The 25,525-nt window shown below is 41.2% G+C and overlaps 1 protein-coding gene across 1 annotated transcript in view; it reads right to left on the reverse strand.

Annotated features, from left to right (window-relative positions):
- The window catches only part of LOC133563339 (guanine nucleotide-binding protein G(o) subunit alpha), a 247,095-nt gene that overhangs the window by 3,637 nt on the left and 217,933 nt on the right, over positions 1 to 25,525 (reverse strand). Inside the window, exon 8 of the mRNA XM_061917421.1 lies at positions 3,310 to 3,463. Within this exon, the coding sequence (XP_061773405.1) occupies positions 3,310 to 3,463 (154 nt within the window). The remainder of the gene's footprint in view (positions 1 to 3,309; positions 3,464 to 25,525) is intronic.

A 25,525-nucleotide genomic window follows, 5' to 3' on the forward strand; every position in this document is an offset into this window, starting at 1 on the left:
GCCAATTTAGTGTTGCCAATCAACCTATCCCCAGGTGCATGTCTTTGGAAGTGGGAGGAAGCCGGAGTACCCGGAGGGAACCCACGCATTCACGGGAAGGACATGCAAACTCCACACAGAAAGATCCCGAGCCTGGATTTGAACCCAAGACTGCAGGACCTTCGTATTGTGAGGCAGACGCACTAACCCCTCTCCCACCGTCCACGACAATGACCCTTTAATCTGATGATTTTATTTGATCGGCCATTTCACTGCCATGTGACATGCAGCATTTTGAAACAAGATATGCAAATAAACTTTGACAAAATATTTTTCAGCGGTATATATGTGCAGCTTAGTCCGATGCGGCAAATTAATATAAAAATATTTTTATCTTCTAAAATTTGGTGGGTGCAGCTTAAATACCTGTGCCCTATATAGCCCGTAGAATATAGTAATATGTACAAATTCCATCATCAATCAATGTTTATTTACAGTATGTAGCCCTAAAAAGCTGCAACAACATCTTCGGTTCAGAGCCCTCATAAGGGCGATGAAAAACTCACAACCCAGTGGGATGTCAATGTGAATGACTATGAGAAACCTTGGAGAGGACCGCAGATGCGAGTGACCCCCCCCCCCCCCCCCCCCCCAGGAGAGACCGGATGACATGGATATCGAGTGGGTCTAACATAATATTGTGAAAGTCCAGTCCATCGTGGATCTAACATAATAGTGAGAGTCCAGTCCATAATTGAGACCTTAAAAAGGTAGTAGTTTGAAACAAACCAACAATAGCTAGCTAATAACACGTGTATATCACTACTACAGCATGGAGAGTTGCAAATTCTAAACTCACATGAGCCTGTGCCTGAAAAGGGGATTACAAATAAATTATGGATGTCCCAATACAACTTTTCCACTTTTAATATGACACGGATATTGGAGCCTAAGTATTGACAGGTTCCATTACCGTAATTTCCGGACTATAAACCGCTACTTTTTTCCCTCGTTCTGGTCCCTGCGGCTTACACAACGGTGCGGCTTACGGTAACCAAGGGTGCGCACTACCGAGTATGCGCGAGACCGAGGCAGACATCTGACGCCAGGTAACTGTAACGCCGGTTCGGCATCGTGGTACCGGGTTCGATTCCCTCGAGGATGCGTCAAACGAAGAACACAATAAAGGTAGGATCTAACAAATTTATTAACAAAAAGTGAGCTCTGAACAAAAACACTGGAGCTAATAAAAAGGGAAACAAAAGACGCTAGCGTGAAAGCTAGGAAATATAAAGAACTAAGACTTGGCACGATGGCACAAAAAGTAAAAACAAAGATGATTAGCATGTGAGCTAAAGATGAAAATAAGGTGGCTTAGCTAATGAGCTAGCGAGAAAAACATACCTGACGTTACTTGTTGCATGTGAGCAAATTAGAGTCCCAGAAAGAATAAACAGAAGAGGCTGGCTTATAAAGGAGGGTGATTAGCTGAACCAGGTGTGCGGACCGAGTGTAGCAGGTGAACTAATGAGTAACCATAGTGATGGACAAAACAGGAAATAAACGGGTCAGACGGAGAATGAGAACAAAGATGGCAAAAAAATAAACATGTGAAGATCCGAGTCACGGATCGCAACAGTAACGAGAGCAAAACAAAGAGTAGGAGAGCGTCAGCGGCAGTTTGCGCGAAGGAAGTGTTCATGCAAACACCCTCAATATGGAAAACAAACGGAGAAGTGCATATGATGCTGCTTTTAAGTTAAAGGCAATCGATCTGGCTGTCAAAGAAGGAAATAGAGCTGCTGCACGTACCCTTGACATCAATGAATCAATGGTGAGACGTTGGAGACGGCAGCATGAAGACTGCACTTTTACTGCCGTGTTACAGGCGAGCACTTTGTATTACTTTGCACCGTTGTATTATTTGTACTCTGCACGAATGCTGTTCGCCATGTCAAAGATGTGAAAGTTTGATTGAATGATTGAAAGATTTATTGTTAATAAATGGGACGCTTTGCGTTCCCAAACAGTAATCTCTGTCCCGACAATCCCCTCCGTGGTAGCAGGAACCCCTATATACTACGGTAATTACACATCAAAACGCCTGCGGCTTATAGTCGGGTGCGGCTTATATATGGAGCAATCTATATTTTCCCCTAAATTTAGCTGGTGCGGCTAATAGTCAGGTGTGTTTTATAGTCTGGAAATTATGGTACTAATCCGACACAATATCATCACAAATCATAGTACATACTTTTATTTTTTTGTAGTTCAGAATGTTAGAAAAGGCTTGATCAGTTGAAATTACTCAGAAAAAGTAGTAGGTCTGAAAACCACTAACCTCATGACAGATCTATGCTGCTTTTAAGTTGGCGTTGAGTGATAATTTAGTTTTGGCGACACCTAGTGGTCACAATAATACATTAAGTCACACTCATGACACAGTAAGTTAAATGATGCGAACACGTTTATTACGACCCTTTCCAATATGCTTGTGCCTTGGAGACCTTGTATGTGTAAGTAATATGCGACTATTTGATACGGGCTGCACGGTGGGACAGGGGTTAGTGCATGTGCCTCACAATACGAAGGTCCTGAGAAGTCCTGAGTTCAATCTTTCTGTGTGGAGTTTGCATGTTCTCCCCGTGACTGCGTGGGTTCCCTCCGGGTACTCCGGCTTCCTCCCGCTTCCAAAGACATGCACCTAGGGATAGGTTGATTGGCAACACTAAATTGGCCTTAGTGTGTGAATGTGAGTGTGAATGTTGTCTGTCTATCTGTGTTGGCCCTGCGATGAGGTGGCGACTTGTCCAGGGTGAACCCCGACTTCCGCCCGAATGCAGCTCAGAAAGGCTCCAGCACCCCCCACAACCCCAAAAGGGACAAGCGGTAGGAAATGGATGGATGGATGGCATTTGATGCTTGTTTATATTGCCAAATACATATATATATATATATATATATATATATATATATATATATATATATATATATATATATATATATATATATATATATATATATATATATATATATGTATATATATATATGTATAGTTTTGAGGGCTGTAATACCAAACAAAATGAAAGCTAATTTGACAGCACATCATTCAGTTTTCAATACTTAGCCCTCGTCAAATAATAGTCATCTTATTTCAGACCCAGGGGGATCCATACCAAATTTTTTTATGTAGAATAATTGTTCTTACCTCGAAGACATGATAAAAGACACAAAACGATAACTTTCTGCCCAACACAACGTGGCATCCACATAAAGGTGGCAGTGCATTGAGATCCTCCTTGTTGTTCTTCCACGGTTACGCTAACTTACCTGTGTACTCGGGGAAACAGATGCTAAGCGCTGACTTCTTGATCTTCTCTGCGAACAGATCCTTCTTGTTGAGGAAGAGGATGATGGAGGTGTCGATAAAGAATTTGTTGTTGCAAATTGAATCGAACAACATCAGCGACTCGTGCATCCGATTCTGTGGGGAAAGAAAAAGAATGCTCATTTTCCAATCAAAAACACAAATAAAAAACACAGCAATTTACAATAAAAACAACTAAATTATGAAACACAATAAATAATGCCAGTTATTAAAATATTGATCATAATTTTAAGTAAGTGATTATATTGTAAACATATAATACATTAATGATATACCGTACTTTTCGTACGATAAGTCGCATTTTTTTTTCATAGTTTGGCCGTGGGTGTGACTTATACTCAGGAGCGACTTATGTGTGAAATTATTAACACATTACCGTAAAATATCAAATAATATTATTTAGCTCATTCACGTAAGAGACTAGACGTATAAGATTTCATGGGATTTAGCAATTAGGAGTGACAGATTGTTTGGTAAACGTATAGCATGTGCTATATGTTATAGTTATTTGTATGACTCTTACCATAATATGTTACGTTAACATACCAGGCACCTTCTCAGTTGGTTATTTATGCGTCATATAACGTACACTTATTCAGCCTGTTGTTCAATATTCTTTATTTATTTTAAATTGCCTTACAAATGTCTATTCTTGGTGTTGGGTTTCATCAAATACATTTCCACAAAAAATTCGACTTATACTCCAGTGCGCGACTTATTAATGTTTTTTTCCTTCTTTATTATGGATTTTAGGCAGGTAGGACAAATACTCTGAAAAATACGGTATGTGTATGTTTATATGTATATATGTACAATATATAATAATAATATGACTACAATCACATTCGGGGACAGTGTCTGTGTGCTGCTGTACATCTTCAAACACTTCCCAAAACATTACTGCCAATGTTACTTTAGCAGAGGAAATTGTAACAATTTCAATAAAGCATGTTAAATATAACAGAAAAAAAGTTGTAACGAACAGTAGACAAAATAACAAAATAAATAGAACAACTGGATTGTACATTTCCCCTTCTGAATACAAATGCAAATCCAACCACAATCACACAGAGACAGAAAACATCTTACAGACAGAAATAATATTCATACAGATAGTTATTTGTGTGGTGCTTTTTGTCATGTTAATACAGTTTAAGTTTTAATACACTGCAATGATCAATAGCAGGTGTCAGTAAATAGCAGTAGGTACATTACATTTCCCATGTTTGCTTGCTGTTGGTACATGTGAAGTAACAGAAAGGTTTTCTCAATCAAAAGACTCATTAAGTCAATTGTAATTGTTTAGTATCATCACCTAGATCAGACCTGAGGAAAATACGCCCCGTTAAGATATTTAACCAGGCCTGCTGGATGTTTCCCCACATTTTTTTTTTAGACCTTTGACATCAAAAATGTAGCTGCCATTATGATGTTTAGTGATGCTTTCAAATTATCATAAGTCTTGAATATTAGAAAGTATTTCAATGGTTGGAATCTGCGTTTTTGAGGGATGTATAGGGTACTATGGTAATCTACGTCACAGCAGCTCCAGGCAGGCCTGAAACGTGGGTGTCAGGGACAGACACAGAAGCCAATTTTACAACAAAGTTCTGCAGAAAATTGATATTTTTTCAGATTGTAGGTTTTTTCTTTTACCCTTTGCATTCATATTTTGCCGTGTTTGTTTTGTTTTGCTTGATTGTAAAAACACTGATCGAGGAGGCAGTCTGAGAAGTAAGAGGAGCGGCGTTCATATGTTCTTCATATTCAGTGTTTTATTGTTCATAGTTAATAATGGAAATCCCACATTCTTTGTTTTTATGTACATTCTGGGTGTGTCGTTCAGTAAAACATTTAAAATTGCATTCCGTATTTTGAGATGGTCTGTCATAACACTTTTAGCATTCAATCAGACATTATTGTGTGTTCCTGAAAAAGAGACCCAAGCGCACATACTGTACAGCCAATTTTTACAGCAATATGTTCAGAAGTCGGTGATGACTTACTTCTGTGTTCAGATAGCAGTTAAGGTGCAGTGATAACATAACATTTAGATCAGTGGTTCTTAACCTGGGTTCGATCGAACCCTAGGGGTTCGGTGAGTCGGCCTCAGGGGTTCGGCGGAGCCTCCGCCACGGAAGTATAGACACATTCGAATGATCGTGTAAATAAAAACTTCTCCGTGTCGGCGTATTATGGATACCCCCAAACAACGTTCCCTCTAATTTTCCATCTGATTTGCAGGTTTTTTATTGATTGATTGAAACTTTTACTAGCAGATTGCAAAGGAAGAGAATACATTATATGAAACAGTACAGTTTACACAGTACAGTACATATTCTGTACAATTGACCACTAAATGGTAACACCCAAATAGGTTTTTCAGCTTGTTTAAGTCGGGGTCCACGTTAATCAATTCATGGTAATGTGTGTAAGGTGTGTAATTTGTTGTGAAATCATGCACTGTGTTGGTTTTGTTCTGTGAACAAGGTGATGTTCATGCACGCTTCATTTTGTGCACCAATAAAAAAAACATAAGTTTTTCTTGAATTTGAAAAAAAAATTTTTTTTAGTTTTCACTTAAGAATGGTTCGGTGAATGCGCATTTAAAACTGGTGGGGTTCGGTACCTCCAACAAGGTAAAGAACTACTGATTTAGATTGTTACTGTGACTGTTTCAGTAAGTAAGATGCCATAAAAGCTCAACAGAAATGAAAGACGGTCGGCAGGAAGTTGAAAGGAGACATTCACGTTAACAACAGCAGGTAGTTATATTATCAATGGCTATATATGGCTATTATTTGCAGACTATTGACTAATGATGCACTGAAAAATTGGCCAGAAAAAGACGTACTTTGATCACCGCAAGCGTGTTCCCAAAACCGATGTTGTGATTACATAAGCTAAATTCACAAGGCTTTTTTGGCATACTGAAATATTGTAAAATGTTCTGGTCGAGTCCTCTTTTACAGAATGATAGCAGGCCGAATAATACATGTTAATAATTATTACAGAAGGTAAACATTGTCATGCAGGAATATGAAAATCATTAACTTGCAAAACATGTCATGTACAGAATATCGGAAGTAGAGATGCGCGGTTTGCGGTCTCATCTGCGGAGTCGGCGGATAAACCGCGGGTTGGGCGGGTGACATGACGAAAAAATAGATTTTAATTAGATTCGGGCGGGTGGCAGTTGAACCATTCGGTAATATTTGATATACATGGTTCAGGGATTGGTATCCTTTACCATTCAAAGAACCATTTAGGCCCTGTGTCACAGAGCGAAGAAGACAATAGGAGACGCTAACATTCTCTAGAATGACTGCCGGCGATCACCCAATTAATAAGTATTAGGGCGTGCTATAAAGCCATTGTCTTTGTCGCCTTCTACAGCATTTACGATCTGCTTGTCAGTCCAGCAACATGTTGTGTGATGGCTCTGCAGACACACGCACACGACTGCAAGCAGTACTGGGTGACACAGAGTACACTAATGGTTGTGATATAAACAATTTTAACACTCTTACTAATAAGCGCCACGCTGTGAAGCCACACCAAACTAGAATGACAAACACATTTTGGGAGAACATCCTCCCAGTAACACAACATAATCGCAATACTGTTATATTGTTATTCCCATTGTTTTTATTCTTTTTGTAATATTTCTCTATTTTGTTTCCATTTAAACCCCCATTATTTACTTTTTACTTTTTTCTTTAAATTGATCTCAACTCTGTACACTGCTGCTGGAATTTTAATTTTCCTGAAGGAACTCTCCTGAAGGAATCAATAAAGTACTATCTATCTATCTATCTATCTAATACGACAATTACCCAGAATCCTTTGCATCCATGACAAAACCTGACTATTTTATACACCCCGCTAGCAGCAAACCCTGCCACCCCCCCGTGCGTCGGTAAGGTGGGCGGGGTTGGGGGTGCGAGGGTGTAAAATATATTCAGGAATTGTCACGGATGCAAAGAATTCTGGGTATTTGTTGTGTTGCGTTTATGTTGTGTTACTGTGAGGAAGTTCTCAAAAGGGACAAACGGTAGAAAATGGATTTATGGATATAACCAAAAATCTTTGACAATTAAAGCATTATTATCACAATTCATATTTGGGTATCATGGCAGTGAAGCTCCTCCTCTGAATGCAAGTGCTCCTAAAGCAGGTATATAAACAAAATTTGGCAAGACACTCGACACACAGCAGGCAAACTTTTTTTTAATTATTATTCTCATTAAAAGTGTGTTCATGTCCTTTTTGTGATGAACTGTTTGAAAAAGCAGATTGTTTAAGACACATTTCATTAAAGCAAATTAATTGTCCGTTCATGACACTATCCCCACCACTGCACTAAAAACAAGCACGCACACACACATACACACACACACACGCACACACACACACACACACCTTTCCTATAGAATCAGCAGACATTTTCACAACTATCAACACACAAGGGACACAAAAGAGAACCACACAAAACGCACAGGCAGGCTGCTAACTGCCTAAGGCAGCTCCCTGTCTCCAATTAGGACGCTCCATATATGGTAGCTGAAGAGAAAAGCTGCCTGGTTCTTTAAAAATAAGGCCTGGAGGTCCACAAGAAAATCTGGTTGCAATGTGACACTCTTTGTGCTAACGATGATGACAACATATCATCCAGGTGTAATGTGCATCATTTGCAAATCCAAAACTGGTCTCATTACTGTAATTGAGAAGCAGTACCAGAACTCTAAAGGACAAAAAAGAAAACTGTAACCAAAGGCCAAAGCTACTTAATGATGAACATTGGAATCTCAGTGGACAATATTGAAAATTCACAACACAAACATTTTTCACAGCTGAAGTCAGTCTTATGAGTGTGCATCTGTGGGCAATAAGAATAATGCACTACTGTATGCAGCAGCACACAATGAAAGCAGCACACACGGGCCGTATAAAGCCAATTGTTCCCCTGAAGCTTTATGTTTGCGTCAGCACACTACCTCTGATGATTAGTCTTAACTGCTTTTACGTAGGCCTGTGCAGGAAGATGACATTTCACAATCACAGAGTGAGATGAGGCAGTGCATGTTATTTCACATTTTCCTCCAAGTTAGAAAACATTGTTGGTTACTGCACTGTACTGCTGATTACTTATTTGGAAAGTATTTTACATGCAAAGGATTACTCGATTTTCAAAAGCCAAATACCGAAGTGATCATGAAGCAGCCACCTACAAAACCAAACCCAGTGAAGTTGGCACGTTGTGTACATCGTAAATCAAAACAGAATACAATGATTTGCAAATCCTTTTCAACTTATATTCAACTGAATAGACGGCAAAGACAAGCTATGTCATGTTCAAATTGAGAAACCAATTTTTTTTGTGCAAATAATCTGTCACAAGGGGGTCGTATCTTTATGCGGGATTGTTTTCCCAGAATGCAGAACGGACGGCTACGGACCAAGGCGTGAGGTAGGCAATTATTTGCTTACAATAAATCATAAAACTCATACGACAAACAAAAGCGGATGCGTGCCGGTCGCACGTAGAAGCTAAGGCTAAACACTTAGCACAAAAAACAAACAGGACTTACGTAGTCGAAACACTTAGCAAAAAACTCGAGACTAGGCAGAAAACTCACGTCGACAGCTTGCATGCAGCAAACGCAATGAAGGCAGAACGAGTGACAAAAAGGGTAGGCTTAAATAGAGTCTCTGATGAAAAACAGGTGTGCGTACAAGACAGGTGAAAATCAAGTAACCATGGTGACAAACACAAACAAGGAAGTGCACACACAAACTCAAAAGTCCAAATAACAAACGATCCGGGCAGCGGATCGTGACATATACATTAACTTAGAATTTAATGGCAGGAAAACATTGCAAAAAAGTTGGCACAGGGGTATTTTAACCACTGTGTTACATAGCCTTTTCTTTTAACAACACTCAGTAACATTTGGGAACTGAGGAGACCAATTTTTGAAGCTTTTCAGGTGGGACATTAACATTTGAGCATTTATTTTAACTGCTTTAAAATAAGTATTAACTTATTCCTATGTTTTGTACAATGACTACGGGGCTAATAAAGCTAATTAATCTGTAATGGCCTGCATGGTGGATATTTACATGAAAATTAACATTAAGCCTGGTTGGCGTGCTTGCAGTAGTTTCAGTGTCAAAGTGGCCATTGAGCCACAAAGTAGCAGTCTTTTTGGTGTTTCTTCTCTTTCTTGTTCTTGTTCCTCTTCCACTTCTGGCTTCCCAAAGGGTAAATTTGGTTGATATTTTGGCTGCTGTATGGGGCCCCCTTGAAGGGGATTCCAACAGTGTAATTAACAGTAGTGCTATAGTGTCATTGCTATTAATTTATTCCTCTTTGTCAGTGGCATTTGGCATATGAGCCCTATGGCTGCAGGGAGGGGGCTCCTTAAGGGGGATTCCGATACTAGCTATGTGCACGTGGACACATTTAATCAGATTAAAAACTTAACTGGATTCAAAATGCTTCATGTAAACACGCCATTCGGAATATTCTGACCCAATCACACACGCTTGGACCAAAATTGAATTCGGATCAAAACAGGTGGTTTATGCACATAGACATTTGGATTGCAGCACATGAAAACTCATCTTCCGAAATTTGGGTTAGAATTATCCTTACTGCGCATGTTCTTTATGTCAGATATACTTTAGACGTGGAGCGAGGATTAAATTAAATAGTCTTGGAATGAAGCGATTGTCTTGCTACTGTATCCCCCCATTCAGCATGTTTAGGAGTAGTGTTATATGCTGTTGAGTTTGTTGCTTTAAAAACAAGACTAGCAAAAACAAAAGTAGTGAACAGAAGGAATAATTACCCTGACAGCGTGGGACAAGCAGAAATGCACAAATCCAAGTTTGTTTACAACAAAAGTCACTGCTTTATTAGCGGATGCAGTGAGCAAACTTGTCCAAAAGATGGCACCATAGCACAAGCAATAACACAACTTTCCCTTCATGGTATGGTGCTGCGCATGTCAAAGTAAAGTATTCCGATTGAAGGTGCGATGCATGAAAAGGCATGTCACAATCAGATCATGGTCCATGTACACAGGAACATTCTAACCCGAATGATCCAGCCATCCATTTTCTACCGCTTATTCCCTTTTGGGATCGCGAGGGGCGCTGGTGCCTATCTCAGCTACAAATCAGGCGGAAGGCGGAGTACACCCTGGACAAGTCGCCAACACAGATAGACAGACAACATTCACACTCATTTACACACTAGGGCCAATTTAGTGTTGCCAATCAACCTATCCCCAGGTGCATGTCTTTGGAAGTGGGAGGAAGCCGGAGTACCCGGAGGGAAGCCACGCAGTCACAGGTGGATGTGCAAACTCCACACAGAAAGGTCCCGATTGAACCCAGGACTACTCAGGACCTTCGTATTGTGAGGCAGACGCACTAACCCCTTTTCCACTGTGCTAACCCCGAATGATGATCAGATTAAATACATTTTGCCCATGTACGTGTGGCTGGTGTCTTTGACATAATGCTGATATTGTCATTGTATTTTCTGGTAATTGAATCAGAACTTGTTGCTATTAAAAGTAAATACAGGGGGACCCAAATCAATTGCCTAGTTTGCCTACCCGGTTACGACGAACCTGTGCACATACACAAAAGAGATCTTCGAGAACAAAACGTTTTAAAAGCAATTGTTTTGGTTACCATATTGATGCTGACTGAATAGGTGAGCGAACTCCAAACACTGCTTTCGCGACATAACATTATTGTCTTTTTGTTGTGTGTCAGTCGGTGTGTGTGTGTGTGTGTGTGTGTGTGTGTTACGTGGGTTCTAACTTACATGGTTCGACCAGGAAGAAAAAAGGACAAATGGGGACAACGTGGAACACTTGGGAGAGTGGCTGTGCCAACAACCTGAGGGTTCCGGGTTCAATCCCCACCTTCTACCAACTTCGTCACATTCGTTGTGTCCTGGAGCAAGACACTTCACCCTTGCTCCTGATGGGTCGTGGTTAGGGTCTCGCATGGAAGCTCCCACCATCAGTGTGTGAATGTGTGTGTGAATGGGTAAATGTGGAAGTAGTGTCAAAGCGCTTTGAGTACCTTGAAGGTAGAAAAGCGCTTTACAGGTATAACCCATTTACCATTTACAAATAGACGGCAGCCTATTCGTGGCAGACAGCAAGTTTAAGTGTCATGGCTGGACAAAAACAAATATTAAATGTTTTCTGTGATGCCATAGTTGTATTGTATAGAACTCGAGGTGTGGGTGGACAATAAGTTGGACTGGACTGTTAACACAGACCACTTGTACAGGAAAAGACAGAGCAGAATGTACTTCCTTAAGGAGGCTGCGTTCCTTCAACATCTGTAAGAAACTCTTGTGGTTGTACTACCAGTCTGTGGTTGCCAATATTCTGTACTACATTGTAGTGTGCTGGGGTGCAGTACATCTAAGAAGGACAGCTCCAGACTGGAGAAACTGAATAGGTGGGCCGGCTCTACGATCGGAATAAAACTGGACTCACTGGTGACGGTGGCAGAGAAGAGGACTTTGGAAAAACTACTGAGCATCATGGATGATGCCAGTCACCCTCTGCATACCGTTATCAGTTACCTGTTCAGTGCTAGACTGCTTCATCCCAAGTGCAGGACTAATAGACTATCAAGCTCCTTTGTCCCACACACCATCAGACTGTATAACTCCTCTCTGGAGAGGAGAGGGGCACTAGGATGACAGGGGATGCAAAACAATAACAGTGCAATACTTTTTCATAACATGATCACTACTACCTAGTTTCTTGTGTTATATTATAATTTTTATTCTTATTGTTGCTTTTTATTTTTATTGTTGTTGTAATGGGACGGCGTGGCGCAGTGGAAGAGTGGCCGTGCGCAACCCGAGGGTCCCTGGTTCAATCCCCACCTAGTACCAACATCGTCACGTCCGTTGTGTCCTGAGCAAGACACTTCACCCTTGCTCCTGATGGGTGCTGGTTAGCGCCTTGCATGGCAGCTCCCTCCATCAGTGTGTGAATCTGTGTGTGAATGGGTAAATGTGGAAGTAGTGTCAAAGCGCTTTGAGTACCTTGAAGGTAGAAAAGCGCTATACAAGTACAACCCATTTATCATTTATTTAATATTTTTAAAATTTTATTTTAATATATAACCCCGTTGTTTACATTTTAAATACGATCTCAATTCTGTACACTGCTGCTGGAATTTTAATTTCTCTAAGGGTACTCTCCTGAATGAATCAATAAAGTACTATCTATCTATCTATCTATCTATCTATCTATCTATCTATCTATCTATCTATCTAAAGTCTGCTATTTTGGGGGGGACGAGCTTCAGGCGCTTTTCTCATTCCGGTAATGATGACATCAGTGGCGGCGATAAAGACAAGTTGCTGCTGTCTGTTGCACAGATCACATGGGAGTAAACATCCTCTTGTACTAAGATGTAATGTAGGCAATGCCTTACAAGTGCTGACATATACTGTATGGGGGAGTGGTCAAAGACTGTTTTGTTGCATGTAGTGTCGTTTTTTGCTGCCGTAGACTTTGAGGGCTGCAGGGTATCATCCATAATTCACATCCATGCTCCGCACTCGGACGTGACTTCATTTGGCAAGCAGTGGATCTTCTCACTTGCTGTCAGATGGCGGTGAGAAAAGTCATCTTTCACTAGCATGTTTGGCTGTCAGTCAAAAACAGCACTATGCTTCAGCTGTAGCTCCATTACATCGTGCATTGCTAAGTCCTAAGGATGAAGAAAGGAGGAGTATACGGAATGGAATTTTAATTATTGCTTTCTCACAGCCATACTGTTTTTGATCTGCTTTTCCCACAGTCTTGCTTTATCTGTTTGCTTCTGATGTTGTCATATTTGCACACAAGCTCTCTGGCTTTCTCACGTTCTGTTTTCTTACCCACTCTCTTCACACGAGCTTGTGTTACAATCTCATGTTGTATCCACTAAAACATTGCAGGGGGCATTTCTTCTGACATGTTGGTTCATGCATTCAGGGGAGCAGCTGGACAGGGGCGACTTTCCGATCCCGTGTTTGAAAAAGTCATTTTTGTTTAGGAAGAGGATGAGGGAGGTCTTCGTAAACCCCTTGTTGTTACAGATGGAATCAACTGTCTTCAGAGACTCTTGCGTGCGGTTCTGCAGAGACTCTTGTATGCGGTTCTGCAACTTAAAATCTGACTTTTAAGCTTAATTCAGCGTAAAAGTCAGATTTAGCAGTAAACAGTAGTTTTCGTACAATTATAATCCTTTAATTTTCTCAAAAATTGACCTGGTGCGCCAAATGTACGTGTTATTTCTGGTTTTGCCTTCCAACCTTAAAGCAATGATATTTGGCACAAGGTGTAATTATACGTGTGACCCGCAGATGGCAGTCAAACATAAGAGATACGTGTGGACTCCAGGTTGACGCCTGTTTGCAGAATGATGCTAGCAAGTACAGTACAGGATAGTAAGCAACACTAAAACGTTGATGTTTCGTTGAGAATGTAGAACATTACACATGGCACCTCAAAAATCTGTTAAAATGTTTTAGTACAACTTTGGTAAGCTACGAAGCTGCACCACTTGATGGTACGAGGAAAAATTAGGGATACTGTAGTCAGACGTGCTGAGTTTCAACATACAGGTATTATCATGGTGTGTGTGTATTAAGACCCCAATATAGCACATTTTAAGAGAAGGGATGTATATCCAGCACTAGTATTTTTAGGTTTCTAATTTGGTCGGTCCAGTACAATTCAATTTTGGACTAATGATACTACTTTTATCCATCTGACCGTCGTAATTATGACACTCGCATGCTGTAATATTCATTCAGATGCCACTGCAAAGCATAACAAAGAGACGGTGGAACTCTTAACACCCCACTTCCGGTTACGCGGTACGCAGAAGTAAACAGAATTATAGATTTAGGTGACATCTGAATCGCGGATGTAATCAATTTACTCTAAAAACGGAATCTAAAAGTGTAACGTCGTGGAAATTGTTACATTGTGACTGGGATGAGTCACTGAAAGGAAAAGGGGGAATCAAGTTAACCGTGCACTCGACAAACACTCACCTCTGGTCTGGAAAACATAATCAATAATCATAGTCAATTTTGGCCAAAGAACCACCATTACATGTTATGTAGACCACAAGGAAGTGTTTTAAATGTAGAAAACAAATCATAATGTAACCCTTTTAATGCGCCTTATAATCCTGTGTGCCTTTTGTATGAATATAGACCTGAATATGGTCCAAAAATACAGTAAATACAAATCAATCAAATAATAAAGAGAAGCATTTGGTTAACACTAATGTGTTAACCAAAGCCATAAAGGGTTGTAGTTTTGCTGTGGGCAACTGCAGTCTAATTGCAGGCATGTAAGCATCCTTTGAGAAAAACTGACAAAAAAACGAGGAACATTGCCACGCAAGCCCTGAAATAAATGTTTTAAAATCAAGACTACATTTCCTGTAATTGGGTGCATTTATATTTTACCTTTGGATGTATTTTTATTTACCAACCTCTTTTGGTTGTCTTTTGGAGACTTTCATGTCACATTAATGTACCACATAATTTTTCTGTTTTTAATAGATGATTTACTAACAATAATATCATTGAAAATGTAATGTAAAATGATATAACATTCATGCAAAGAACTCAGAAAACGTTTCATATTTGGCAACTCTATCTTGAAGCCAGACCCCTTCAGGTAATATACTTCCGGTGTTGTGGCCTCTCTTTAAATCCGTCAAAACTATACCTTCTCTCTGGCTACTAATACATGCTCTAGTACTACAACTGGTTCAGAAATAGGGCTGTGCGATATTGACAAAAAGGTATGTATATATTTTTACTTAAATTTGATATTCGATATACATCTCGATACATTTTCCGGTGAAAGTATACTTATAGAGATACTAATTTTTGAGCAAAATTCACTGAAATTGAAGTGAATGAAAACTGTACTGTAAACAGTCAGTGGCACATTTATTAAGCCAGTTAGTCAAGATGGGTATTATGAGAACAGAAAATAAACTGTATAAGTAGTAAAGAATTATTTAAAATAAATACAATGGAAATATATTCTTTCTCCATAAAATAAACAACATAGCTGTGCAAATAATACAAAATGTATCAAACCCAGATAAGAAATAAATTTGCAGGCAGGCACTTTTTAATTCCGAGTCGATGATGTAATGGACTGTCACACATGTACGGTTCTGGTCAGCGCCAAGTAAGTGACTTGACTTAATTGTGCAGCAATGATTTTCCTCACTTCGGCATACATTTTTGGCAGCATTTCTCATGCGAAAGTTAGCTAGCTCGTTGATGCTAACTATGCAATCTAGCAAAATTGTTTCAACGCCCCTGATTGTTTCCCTGTCCTGAAATTCAGTGCAGAGTTTAGGCAAGAGGAACAGCAAATCCCTACGACTGAGGCGAGCGTTGGATCCTATTTTTTTCATATTGTAGTGGGTCCACACAATTCACCCACGGAACTTTTGTTATTGTTAGAAAGTTCCTGTCTGATGGGTTTTCACAGGACACATTTCTGGTGTTGTAAGTTGTTGCGCTGAAAAGCCATACTGCTCGATTGCTGAAAAGAAAACAAAGTCTGAATGTCATTAAAACAATTAGCTCCATCTTTTGACAATCCTCCTTTGACTCGCGCCTCTACACGCTACAATAATTCATTAAAAATCGCGGAAGTGATATTTTAACGCAAAAAAGAAGGTTAAAAAAATGTGAATTTTTGCTTTTCTGCGGACATTTTACATGCCTGTAATTAAAGGGTGATCACTTCTTGAAGGAACCCTGTGGCCATTTTTAACGACAACATGAGATCAAAGACAACTCACAGTTGTTTGTTAAATAATGAAGTAACTACATGCTACTGCAATGGCACTGTACAGTAGTCAATGTTTCTTTTAAATCATGGTGAGTTCATAAGCTTGTCAAAAGGGTTTGTACCTGGGTGGAGCCTCTGTAGAAGATCTGACTACTGATTGCTTAGAGAGGGCATTAGATGGCGAGAATAACAGGCACAAAAGAAGGTACTAAAAGGAGCTGCAAAGCGGAGTTTGGAGCAGGAAGTGAAAATGCACACACTTCCCCCTTGTCATGGGAACACCTGTTTCCACCATACATATGCACACGCACACACACACACACAAATATACAATACATACACACACTGCCAACAGTTTTCCTCCCAAAGCGTCTGTCATGTCGAAGTTGATGATTGTCAAGGTGTGAAAGCAGGATCATTTTCAAAAGAAAAAGGAGGATTCCCCTATCCTTCCATTGCAAACCAACAAGCGAATCAAAGTTAACGGTCATCTTGGCATTGGTTGAATTAGATTGTGGTCATGTTCATATTCCTCATATTTTCAAACATCACCCAAATACAGTAAACTGCACACGCACGCATGCACACACACACACTCACACACGCACGCACACGCTGGCATGCATGCACACACACTACTTTGTTCCATGTTGCGTGAATAGTTACAATGGAGTTCTGTTTTGTGGTTCCTTTTGTGCTTTTGTTACAAAACATTTACATTTCATTTACATGCCGTCTGAAAACAGTAATCGTGGATCATTCAAAAAAGTTTATACTTGGAATAAAAAAACTCTACCTGAAAAGCAAACATTTTTCTTAGTAGCATCAGGTAAAAATATAAGTAGAAAGAAAATGGAAGCAATGTGGCGAAGTGAAGTATCTTGATGAAATCAACCCACCACGAGACACAATAATCTACAGTCTGTCATGTTTTAAGGCAGTGGTTCTCAACCTTTTTTCAGTGATGTACCCCCTGTGAACATTTTTTTATTTCAAGTACCCCCTAATAAATAAATAAATAAATGGGTTGTACTTGTATAGCGCTTTTCTACCTTCAAGGTACTCAAAGCGCTTTGACACTACTTCCACATTTACCCATTCACACACACATTCACACTCTGATGGAGGGAGCTGCCATGCAAGGCGCCAACCAGCACCCATCAGGAGCAAGGGTGAAGTGTCTTGCTCAGGACACAACGGACGTGACGAGGTTGGTACTAGGTGGGATTTGAACCAGGGCCCCTCGGGTTGCGCACGGTCACTCTCCCACTGCGCCACGCCGTCCCGAGCAATCAGAGCAAAGCATTTTTGGTTGAAAAAAAAGAGATAAAGAAGTAAAATACAGCACTATGTCATCAGTTTCTGATTCATTAAATTGTATAACAGTGAAAAATATTGCTCACTTGTTTTGGTCTTTCATGAACTATTTGGAAAAAAAGATATAAAAATAACTAATAACTTGTTGAAAAATAAAGTGATTCAATTATAAATAAAGATTTCTACACATAGAAGTAATCATCAACTTAAAGTGCCCTCTTTGGGGATTGTAATAGAGCTCCATCTGGATTCATGAACTTCATTCTAAACATTTCTTCACAAAAAAAAGAAATCTTTAACATCAATATTTATGGAACATGTACACAAAAAATCTAGCTGTCAACACCGAATATTGCATTGTTGCATTTTTTTTCACAGTTTATGAACTTACATTCATGTTTTGTTGAAATTTAAATTTATTTATAAAGGATTTTTGAATTGTTGCTATTTTTAGAATATTTTAAAAAAAAAAATCTCACTTACCCCTTGGCATACCTTCAAGTACCCACAGGGGTACGCCTACCCCCATTTGAGAACCACTGTTTTAAGGTATAATTAAATGCCGAATTTGTAAGTAAAGTATATATATCGCTTCATAATTAAGCAACATTTAATATTGACATAATTAACTTACTTTAGAAAATAATAGTTAACTTAAAAAAGCACAACATCTTTACAAAGTACTGTACAGTAAGTCACTGTACAAAGATTACATCATTGTGGTGAAAGTGAAAACTGTGTGTAAAACGCAAAGTATATCATGTCTCTCCATGTCCATGCTGTAAGTATTTCTTGAGTCCATTTCATTCATTTGACATAAAACATTTTTTGGGGAGCCATTTAATGAATTAATTGAACATTTTGAAAAAAAAAAAAGAAAATAAATAGGCAACAGTTACTTTTCCTGGTAATTAATTACTTAACTGTTAGATAAATATCCTCCACTTTAGCAGAATGGAATGCTTAAGGAGTCAGTCTTTGTGCACTCCGTTTTACTCGTGGAACCAAACACAATGATTCCATCCTGTGTTTGTATCTTTGCACAAACATATACATTGCATACACAAGTTTTGATGATGAGACTAGATGAAACGAAAGCAGATGTCTATGTGTCAAAAACACACACACTGAAGACCCACACTAAAGTTAACTTTTGGTTTTGTTGAACTGAAGCCATATAAACTCTGCTTTGGAGGGGTAGCAGAATGCATGAAAAAAGCATGTGAACAATGGGGCCATTGAGAGAGCACGCGCCAGACCTTGTAGAGCTTGGTCTTCTCTCCCACGCTGGTATTGGTGATGTTTGTACCTACTCCATTTACAGTATAAATTGTTAACCTTCAATCATGGTCTCCATGTTTTATTCAGACAGTTTTTTTTTTAGAATAAAAAGAACCAGGGAGGAAAGGAAAGCCCAAACAATTAGTTGGGCTGCGGATCTGAGAGTACTACCTCCTGAAATGATACAATACATATAATATACAAGAATACTATTTAGATATGGGGATGCTGTGACAGCGGTGAACCAAACAAATAAGAAAATTATGACTTATATATTGCATTATAATTCAACAAGAGTACAAACAGCAAATGACCAAAGTGAAGTGAATTATATTCATATAGCGCTTTTTCTCTAGTGACTCAAAGCGCTTTACATAGTGAAACTCAATATCTAATTTTTACATTTAAACCAGTGTGGGTGGCACTGGGAGCAGGTGGGTAAAGTGTCTTGCCCAAGGACACAACGGCAGTGACTAGGATGGCGGAAGCGGAGATTGAACCTGCAACCCTCAAGTTGCTGGCACGGCCGCTCTAATAACCGAGCTATACCGCCCCAAAAGAATGTTTTAGTGTAGAATAATTACAATATCAATATGATTTTTATTCCTTTATTATCTGACAGTGACACTATTTTAAATTTATTCAGAAAAGACAACATGTTATGTCCCTCATAAACATCTAGAAATTTAAAGTGGTAAATGGATTTGCTAAAAGCAATGACTGTTCGGACACATGCACGGTATTATCTCTTTAAGAGAATGTGTCTCCTGGGCACATTGACAAAGATGAAAGCTAATGAAAAATTGAGCCACCGTGGTTTCTTAACCAAGTTGAAACATGTACATTAGAATACTCCCATGAGGAAAATATTGAATAAAACTACTTATGTTCCTCTTTACATCAGAGTCCTATCAAAGGGCTACTGAAACCCACTACTACCGACCACGCAGTCTGATAATTTATATATCAATGATGAAATATTAACATTGCTACACATGCCAATACGGCCGGTTTAGTTTACTAAATTGTAATTTTAAATTTTGCGCCAAAGTATCCTGCTGAAAACGTCGCGGTATGATGACGCGTGCGTGTGACGTCACGGATGGTAGAGGACAGCTATTAAGTCGTCTGTTTTCATTGCAAAATTCCTCAGTATTCTGGACGTCTTTGTTGCTGAATCTTTTGCAATTTGTTCAATGAACATTGGAGCCATCAAAGAAAAAAGATGTAGGTGGGAAGCGGCTTTAGCAACACAAACACAGCGGGTGTTTCATTGTTTACATTCCTGAAAGATGACAGTCAAGCTTTACTATGGAACAGAGATGTCAAGCGAACACGGTTGGATTGAACCACACACACAAAGTACAGTGTATTATGCAGCGATCATTTCGAAAGATCGTGTTTCGAAGAGGGTCCCTTGCGAAAGGCAGAGATGGGCATCGCCACCCCCCGTCGACTGGTGCTGAAGAAAGGTGCGGGGCCGACCTTCAGGTTGTACAGGTACGACCATATAATCTCACTAAAACAATAGTAACACAATAAGCAGATAAGGGTTTTTCCAGAAATATCCTAGTAAATTTGTCTAATAACATCTGAATTGCTCCCACTGCCCCAGTCTTTTTTTCTCTAGTCCTTCACTCTCACTTTCCTCATCCACAAATCTTTCATCCTCGCTCAAATTAATGGGGAAATCGTCGCTTTCTCGGTCCGAATCGATCTCGCTGCTGGTGGCCATGATTGTAAACAATGTTCAGATGTGAGGAGCTCCACAACCCGTGACGTCACGCGCATATCGTCTGCTACTTCTGGTACAGGCAAGGCTTTTTTATTAGCGACCAAAAGTTGCGAACTTTATCGTCGATGTTCTCTACTAAATCCTTTCAGCAAAAATATGGCAATATCGCGAAATGATCAAGTATGACACATAGAATGGACCTGCTATCCCCGTTTCAATAAGAACATCTAATTTCAGTAAGCCTTTAAAGTTTTACTACCTCAGGAAAGCACACCAGTAAGCTAAATAATTATTTTGGATCTTGTCTCCCAACACAGTGACTTGATTAACTAAAAAGGAATGATAACATTAGTTAACAGACAAAAACCCCAAAAACCCTGGCAAGAGCATGTCACGATAGGATATATCACAATAGTTTACCATATCAATATATATTGTCAAACTCTTTGAATCGCGATTCCTTAATATCCATCCATCCATTTTCTACCGCTTATTCCCTTTTAGGGTGGCGGGGGGCGCTGGCGCCTATCTCAGCTACAATCGGGCGGAAGGCAGGGTACACCCTGGACAAGTCACCACCTCATCGCAGGGCCAACACAGATAGACAGACAACATTCACACTCACATTCACACACTAGGGCCAATTTAGTGTTGCCAATCAACCTATCATTACGCTTCAAATCCCATTCAAAATTTCCATGAATTAGATTTTAAAAATAAGATTTTTAGGCCATCTTCGCGATTACTCACTATCAGTGGCTAAAAGTAGTATTTTTAACATTTAATTTATTTTAAAAAGGGTTTTTTATTCTTATTTATGTACCAAATATAATATATTGCAAAAATCGTTTTGAATCGAGAATTGTGTTGAATCAGAATCGAATTGAATTGTGAGTTGTTATATGATTAACATCCCTAAAATTTAGTACCCAAGTTCCCAGATGACCAATGAGTACCACAAGAACGATGGTATGAAAATAATAATACAGTAGCACTTCAATCTACGAGCTTAACTGGTTCTATAATGGAGCTAATGAAAGGCTTGCTGCCGACTTGTCCACTGCCATTCGTTTGTCTGTGCACTTCAACGTCAAAGCTAATAGCTATCTTTTTATTTTTTTGCTTCTAAATGTTTTATAGCTTCCAACACTTTCTCCAGTATTTTTCAAATTTACAAAGCACTTGCTCTTTTTGTTTCACTGCTTCATGTTCAGCTAGCCCCGACCGGAAGCCCCACACTCCGAAGACAGCAAATACTCGACTCGGTAAAGGTAAAAACCTGAGTATGGCTTTGTCTTCTTCTTGCACTGTTCTCTTGGAGAGGTTGTTCCAGGGACGTGTCCGCCAGTTAGAGCAGAGTAAATTCATAAGATTAGATGCCGTGGACAAGCTTCCTAGCATTATAGCCGTATTGAGCTAACTCGCCCAGTTTGAAGCTGCTCTGAGTGGCCTACAAGCTACGATGAGCCCGTTAAGAGGCTTAACAGATCCAGGCCATTAGCTAGTCTTACACTACCGGCCTCCACACTCTAGTTATAGGGCAGTCCATCACCAGGAACATACAGCTCAGCAAACCAACCACAATATGTTGTATTCCGGGTACCCGAGCAACAGCAATCGAAGCAAATCTTAGAAAGCTGACTTGCAACAGGCTAATCGTACCACTAGCTACTCGGACATCCTTGTACACGTCAGCTCCAATGACACTATATAAATGAACTTTGAATGATTGATTGAAAACTCTTCAATCAACATCTTTCATTAAACAAAATTGGAATCAATTTTAAAAGCCTTCTATGGAATGACAACAAAATGGACTCAGATTTCCCTTGCCCGGACACGGGTCACCGGGGCCCCGCTCTGGAGCCAGGCCCGGAGTTGGGGCACGACGGTGAGCGCCTGGTGGCCGGGCCTGTCCCCATGGGGCCCGGCCGGGCACTGCCCGAAGAGGCAATGTGGGTCATCCCTCCAATGGGCTCACCACTCATAGGAGGGGCCATAGAGGTCGGGTGCAATGTGAGCTGGGCGGCAGCCGAAGGCAGGGCACTTGGCGGTCCGATCCTCGGCTACAGAAGCTAGCTCTTGGGACGTGGAACGTCACCTCACTGGGGGGGAAGGAACCTGAGCTAGTGCGCGAGGTAGAGAAGTTCCGGCTGGATATAGTCGAACTCACCTCGACGCACGGCAAGGGCTCTGGAACCAGTTCTCTCGAGAGGGACTGGACTCTTCCACTCTGGCGTTACCGGCAGTGAGAGGCGACAGGCTGGGGTGGCAATTCTCGTTGCCCCCCGGCTCAAAGCCTGCACGTTGGGGTTCAACCAAGTGGACGAAAGGGTAGCTTCCCTCCGCCTTCGGGTGGAGGGATGGGTCCTGACTGTTGTTTGTGCTTACGCACCAAACAGCAGTTCAGAGTACCCACCCTTTTTGGGTACACTCGAGGGAGTACTGGAAAGGGCTCCCTCGGGTAATTCCCTTGTCCTACTGGGGGACTTCAACGGTCATGTTGGCAACGACAGTGAAACCTGGAGAGGCGTGATTGGGAAGAATGGCCGCCCGGATCTAAACCCGAGTGGTGTTTTGTTATTGGACTTTTGTGCTCGTCACGGATTGTCCATAACACACACTATGTTCAAACATAAGGGTGTCCATATGTGCACTTGGCACCAGGACACCCTAGGCCACAGTTCCATGATCGACTTTGTAGTTGTATTATCGGATTTGCGGCCTCATGTTTTGGACACTCGGGTGAAGAGAGGGGCGGAGCTTTCTACCGATCACCACCTGGTGGTGAGTTGGCTGCGATGGTGGGGCAGGATGCCGGACAGACCTGGCAGGCCCAAACACATTGTGAGGGTCTGCTGGGAACGTCTGGTAGAGTCTCCTGTCAGAGAGAGTTTCAATTCCCACCTCCGGAAGAACTTTGAACATGTCACGAGTGAGGTGCGGGACATTGACTCCGAGTGGACCATATTCCGAACCTCTATTGTCGAGGCGGCTGATTGGAGCTGTGGCCGCAAGGTTGTTGGTGCCTGTCTTGGCGGGAATCCCAGAACCCGTTGGTGGACACCGGCAGTGAGGGATGCCGTCAAGCTGAAGAAGGAGTCCTATCGGGTTCTTTTGAATCATAGGACTCCGGAGGCAGTGGACGGGTACCGACGGGCCGAGCGGTGTGCAGCTTAAACGGTCGGGGAGGCAAAAACTCGGACATGGGAAGAGTTCGGGGAAGCCATGGAAAACGACTTCCGGCCGACGCCGCCTCAGGAAGGGGAAACAGTGCACTATCAAGACCGTGTATGGTGCGGATGGTGTTCTGCTGACTTCGACTGCGAATGTTGTGGATCGGTGGAGGGAATACTTTGAAGACCTCCTCAATCCCACCAACACGTCTTCCTTTGAGGAAGCGGTGCCTGGGGAATCTGTGGTGGGCTCTCCTATTTCTGGGGCTGAGGTTGCTGAGGTAGTTAAAAACCTCCTCGGCGGCAAGGCCCCGGGGGTAAATGAGACCCGCCCGGAGTTCCTTAAGTCTCTGGATGCTGTGGAGCTGTCTTGGTTGACAAGACTCTGCAGCATCGCGTGGACATCAGGGGCAGTACCTCTGGATTGGCAGACCAGGGTGGTGGTCCCTCTCTTTAAGAAGGGGGACCGGAGGGTGTGTTCCAACTATCGTGGGATCACACTACTCAGCCTTCCCGGTAAGGTTTATTCAGGTGTACTGGAGAGGAGGCTACACCGGATAGTCGAACCTCAGATTCAGGGCACATCCAACTGGTAGGAGGTCACGGGGAAGACCCAGGACACGTTGGGAAGACTATGTCTCCCGGCTGGCCTGGGAACGCCTCGGGATCCCCTGGGAAGAGCTGGACGAAGTGGCTGGGGAGAGGGAAGTCTGGGCTTCCCTGTTTAGGCTGCTGCCCCCGCGACCCGACTTCTGATAAATGGAAGATGACGGATGGATGAATGGATCGAATCAATTAGGGTTGGTGCTTGCCCCTCCCCGATTGGTATTGCAACTGTCTATCAACTTTATGTGCCCCGTTAGCCTATACTGCACAGTCTGGCGCATTGCGGATTCAGAAGACCTCGGCAGATTTCATACAGCGCTAGCAAACAGCTAGCGGAATTCTGGTTGGATAAAAGCTCCAACGTAAAAACAGCAACATTGGAGCCTTGTATGGCATGAAGAAAATATGATGAATACTTTTATAAATTTTGGGAAATTAAATTAAAAATAAGATGAACTTTTGTTATTTTGTGATCATGATTTTTGTTAGACGGCAGCACGGTGGTACAGGGATTAGTATGCGCATCACAATACGAAGCTCCAGGGTTTGATCCTGAGCTCGGTATATTTCTGTGTGGAGTTTCCATTTTCTCCCTGTGACTGCGTGGGTTCCCTCCAGGAACTCCGTCTTCCTCCCACCTCCGAAGACATGCACCTGGGGATAGGTTGATTGGCAACACTAAATTGGCCCTAGTGTGTGAATGTGAGTGTGAATGTTTTCTGTCTATCTGTGTTGGCCCTGCGATGAGGTGGCGACTTGTCTAGGGTGTACCCCGCTTTTAACTCGTGTGCATCTGGGATAGGCTCCAGCACCCCCCACGACCACAATTTTTGTTAGGCCAGCAGAGAAGGTCTTGATGACCCTGATGGCCCACCACTGGCAAATTAGTTATTATTTTAACTTCCTTGGGTGGTGTCAGAGTCAATTCTGTTTCAGTATGGTGTAGACTGGCAGGGATACACTCAAACTGCTCCAACAAGTTGACTACATTGTCGTGTTTTTAATTATTAATTTTTTTAATTTAATGAATGACCAGCGCCCCCCGCGACCCAAAAGGGAATAAGCGGTAGGAAATGGAGGGATGGATGGATGGAATATTATCCACTTTGGTGGGAAGTCACAGGGTTTACTGTTTACTAATTGCGGGCATGCGTGTAACAAAAATGTT

The sequence above is a fragment of the Nerophis ophidion genome, linkage group LG12, assembly GCF_033978795.1.
Source record: "Nerophis ophidion isolate RoL-2023_Sa linkage group LG12, RoL_Noph_v1.0, whole genome shotgun sequence".
Taxonomy (NCBI): Eukaryota; Metazoa; Chordata; class Actinopteri; order Syngnathiformes; family Syngnathidae; genus Nerophis; species Nerophis ophidion.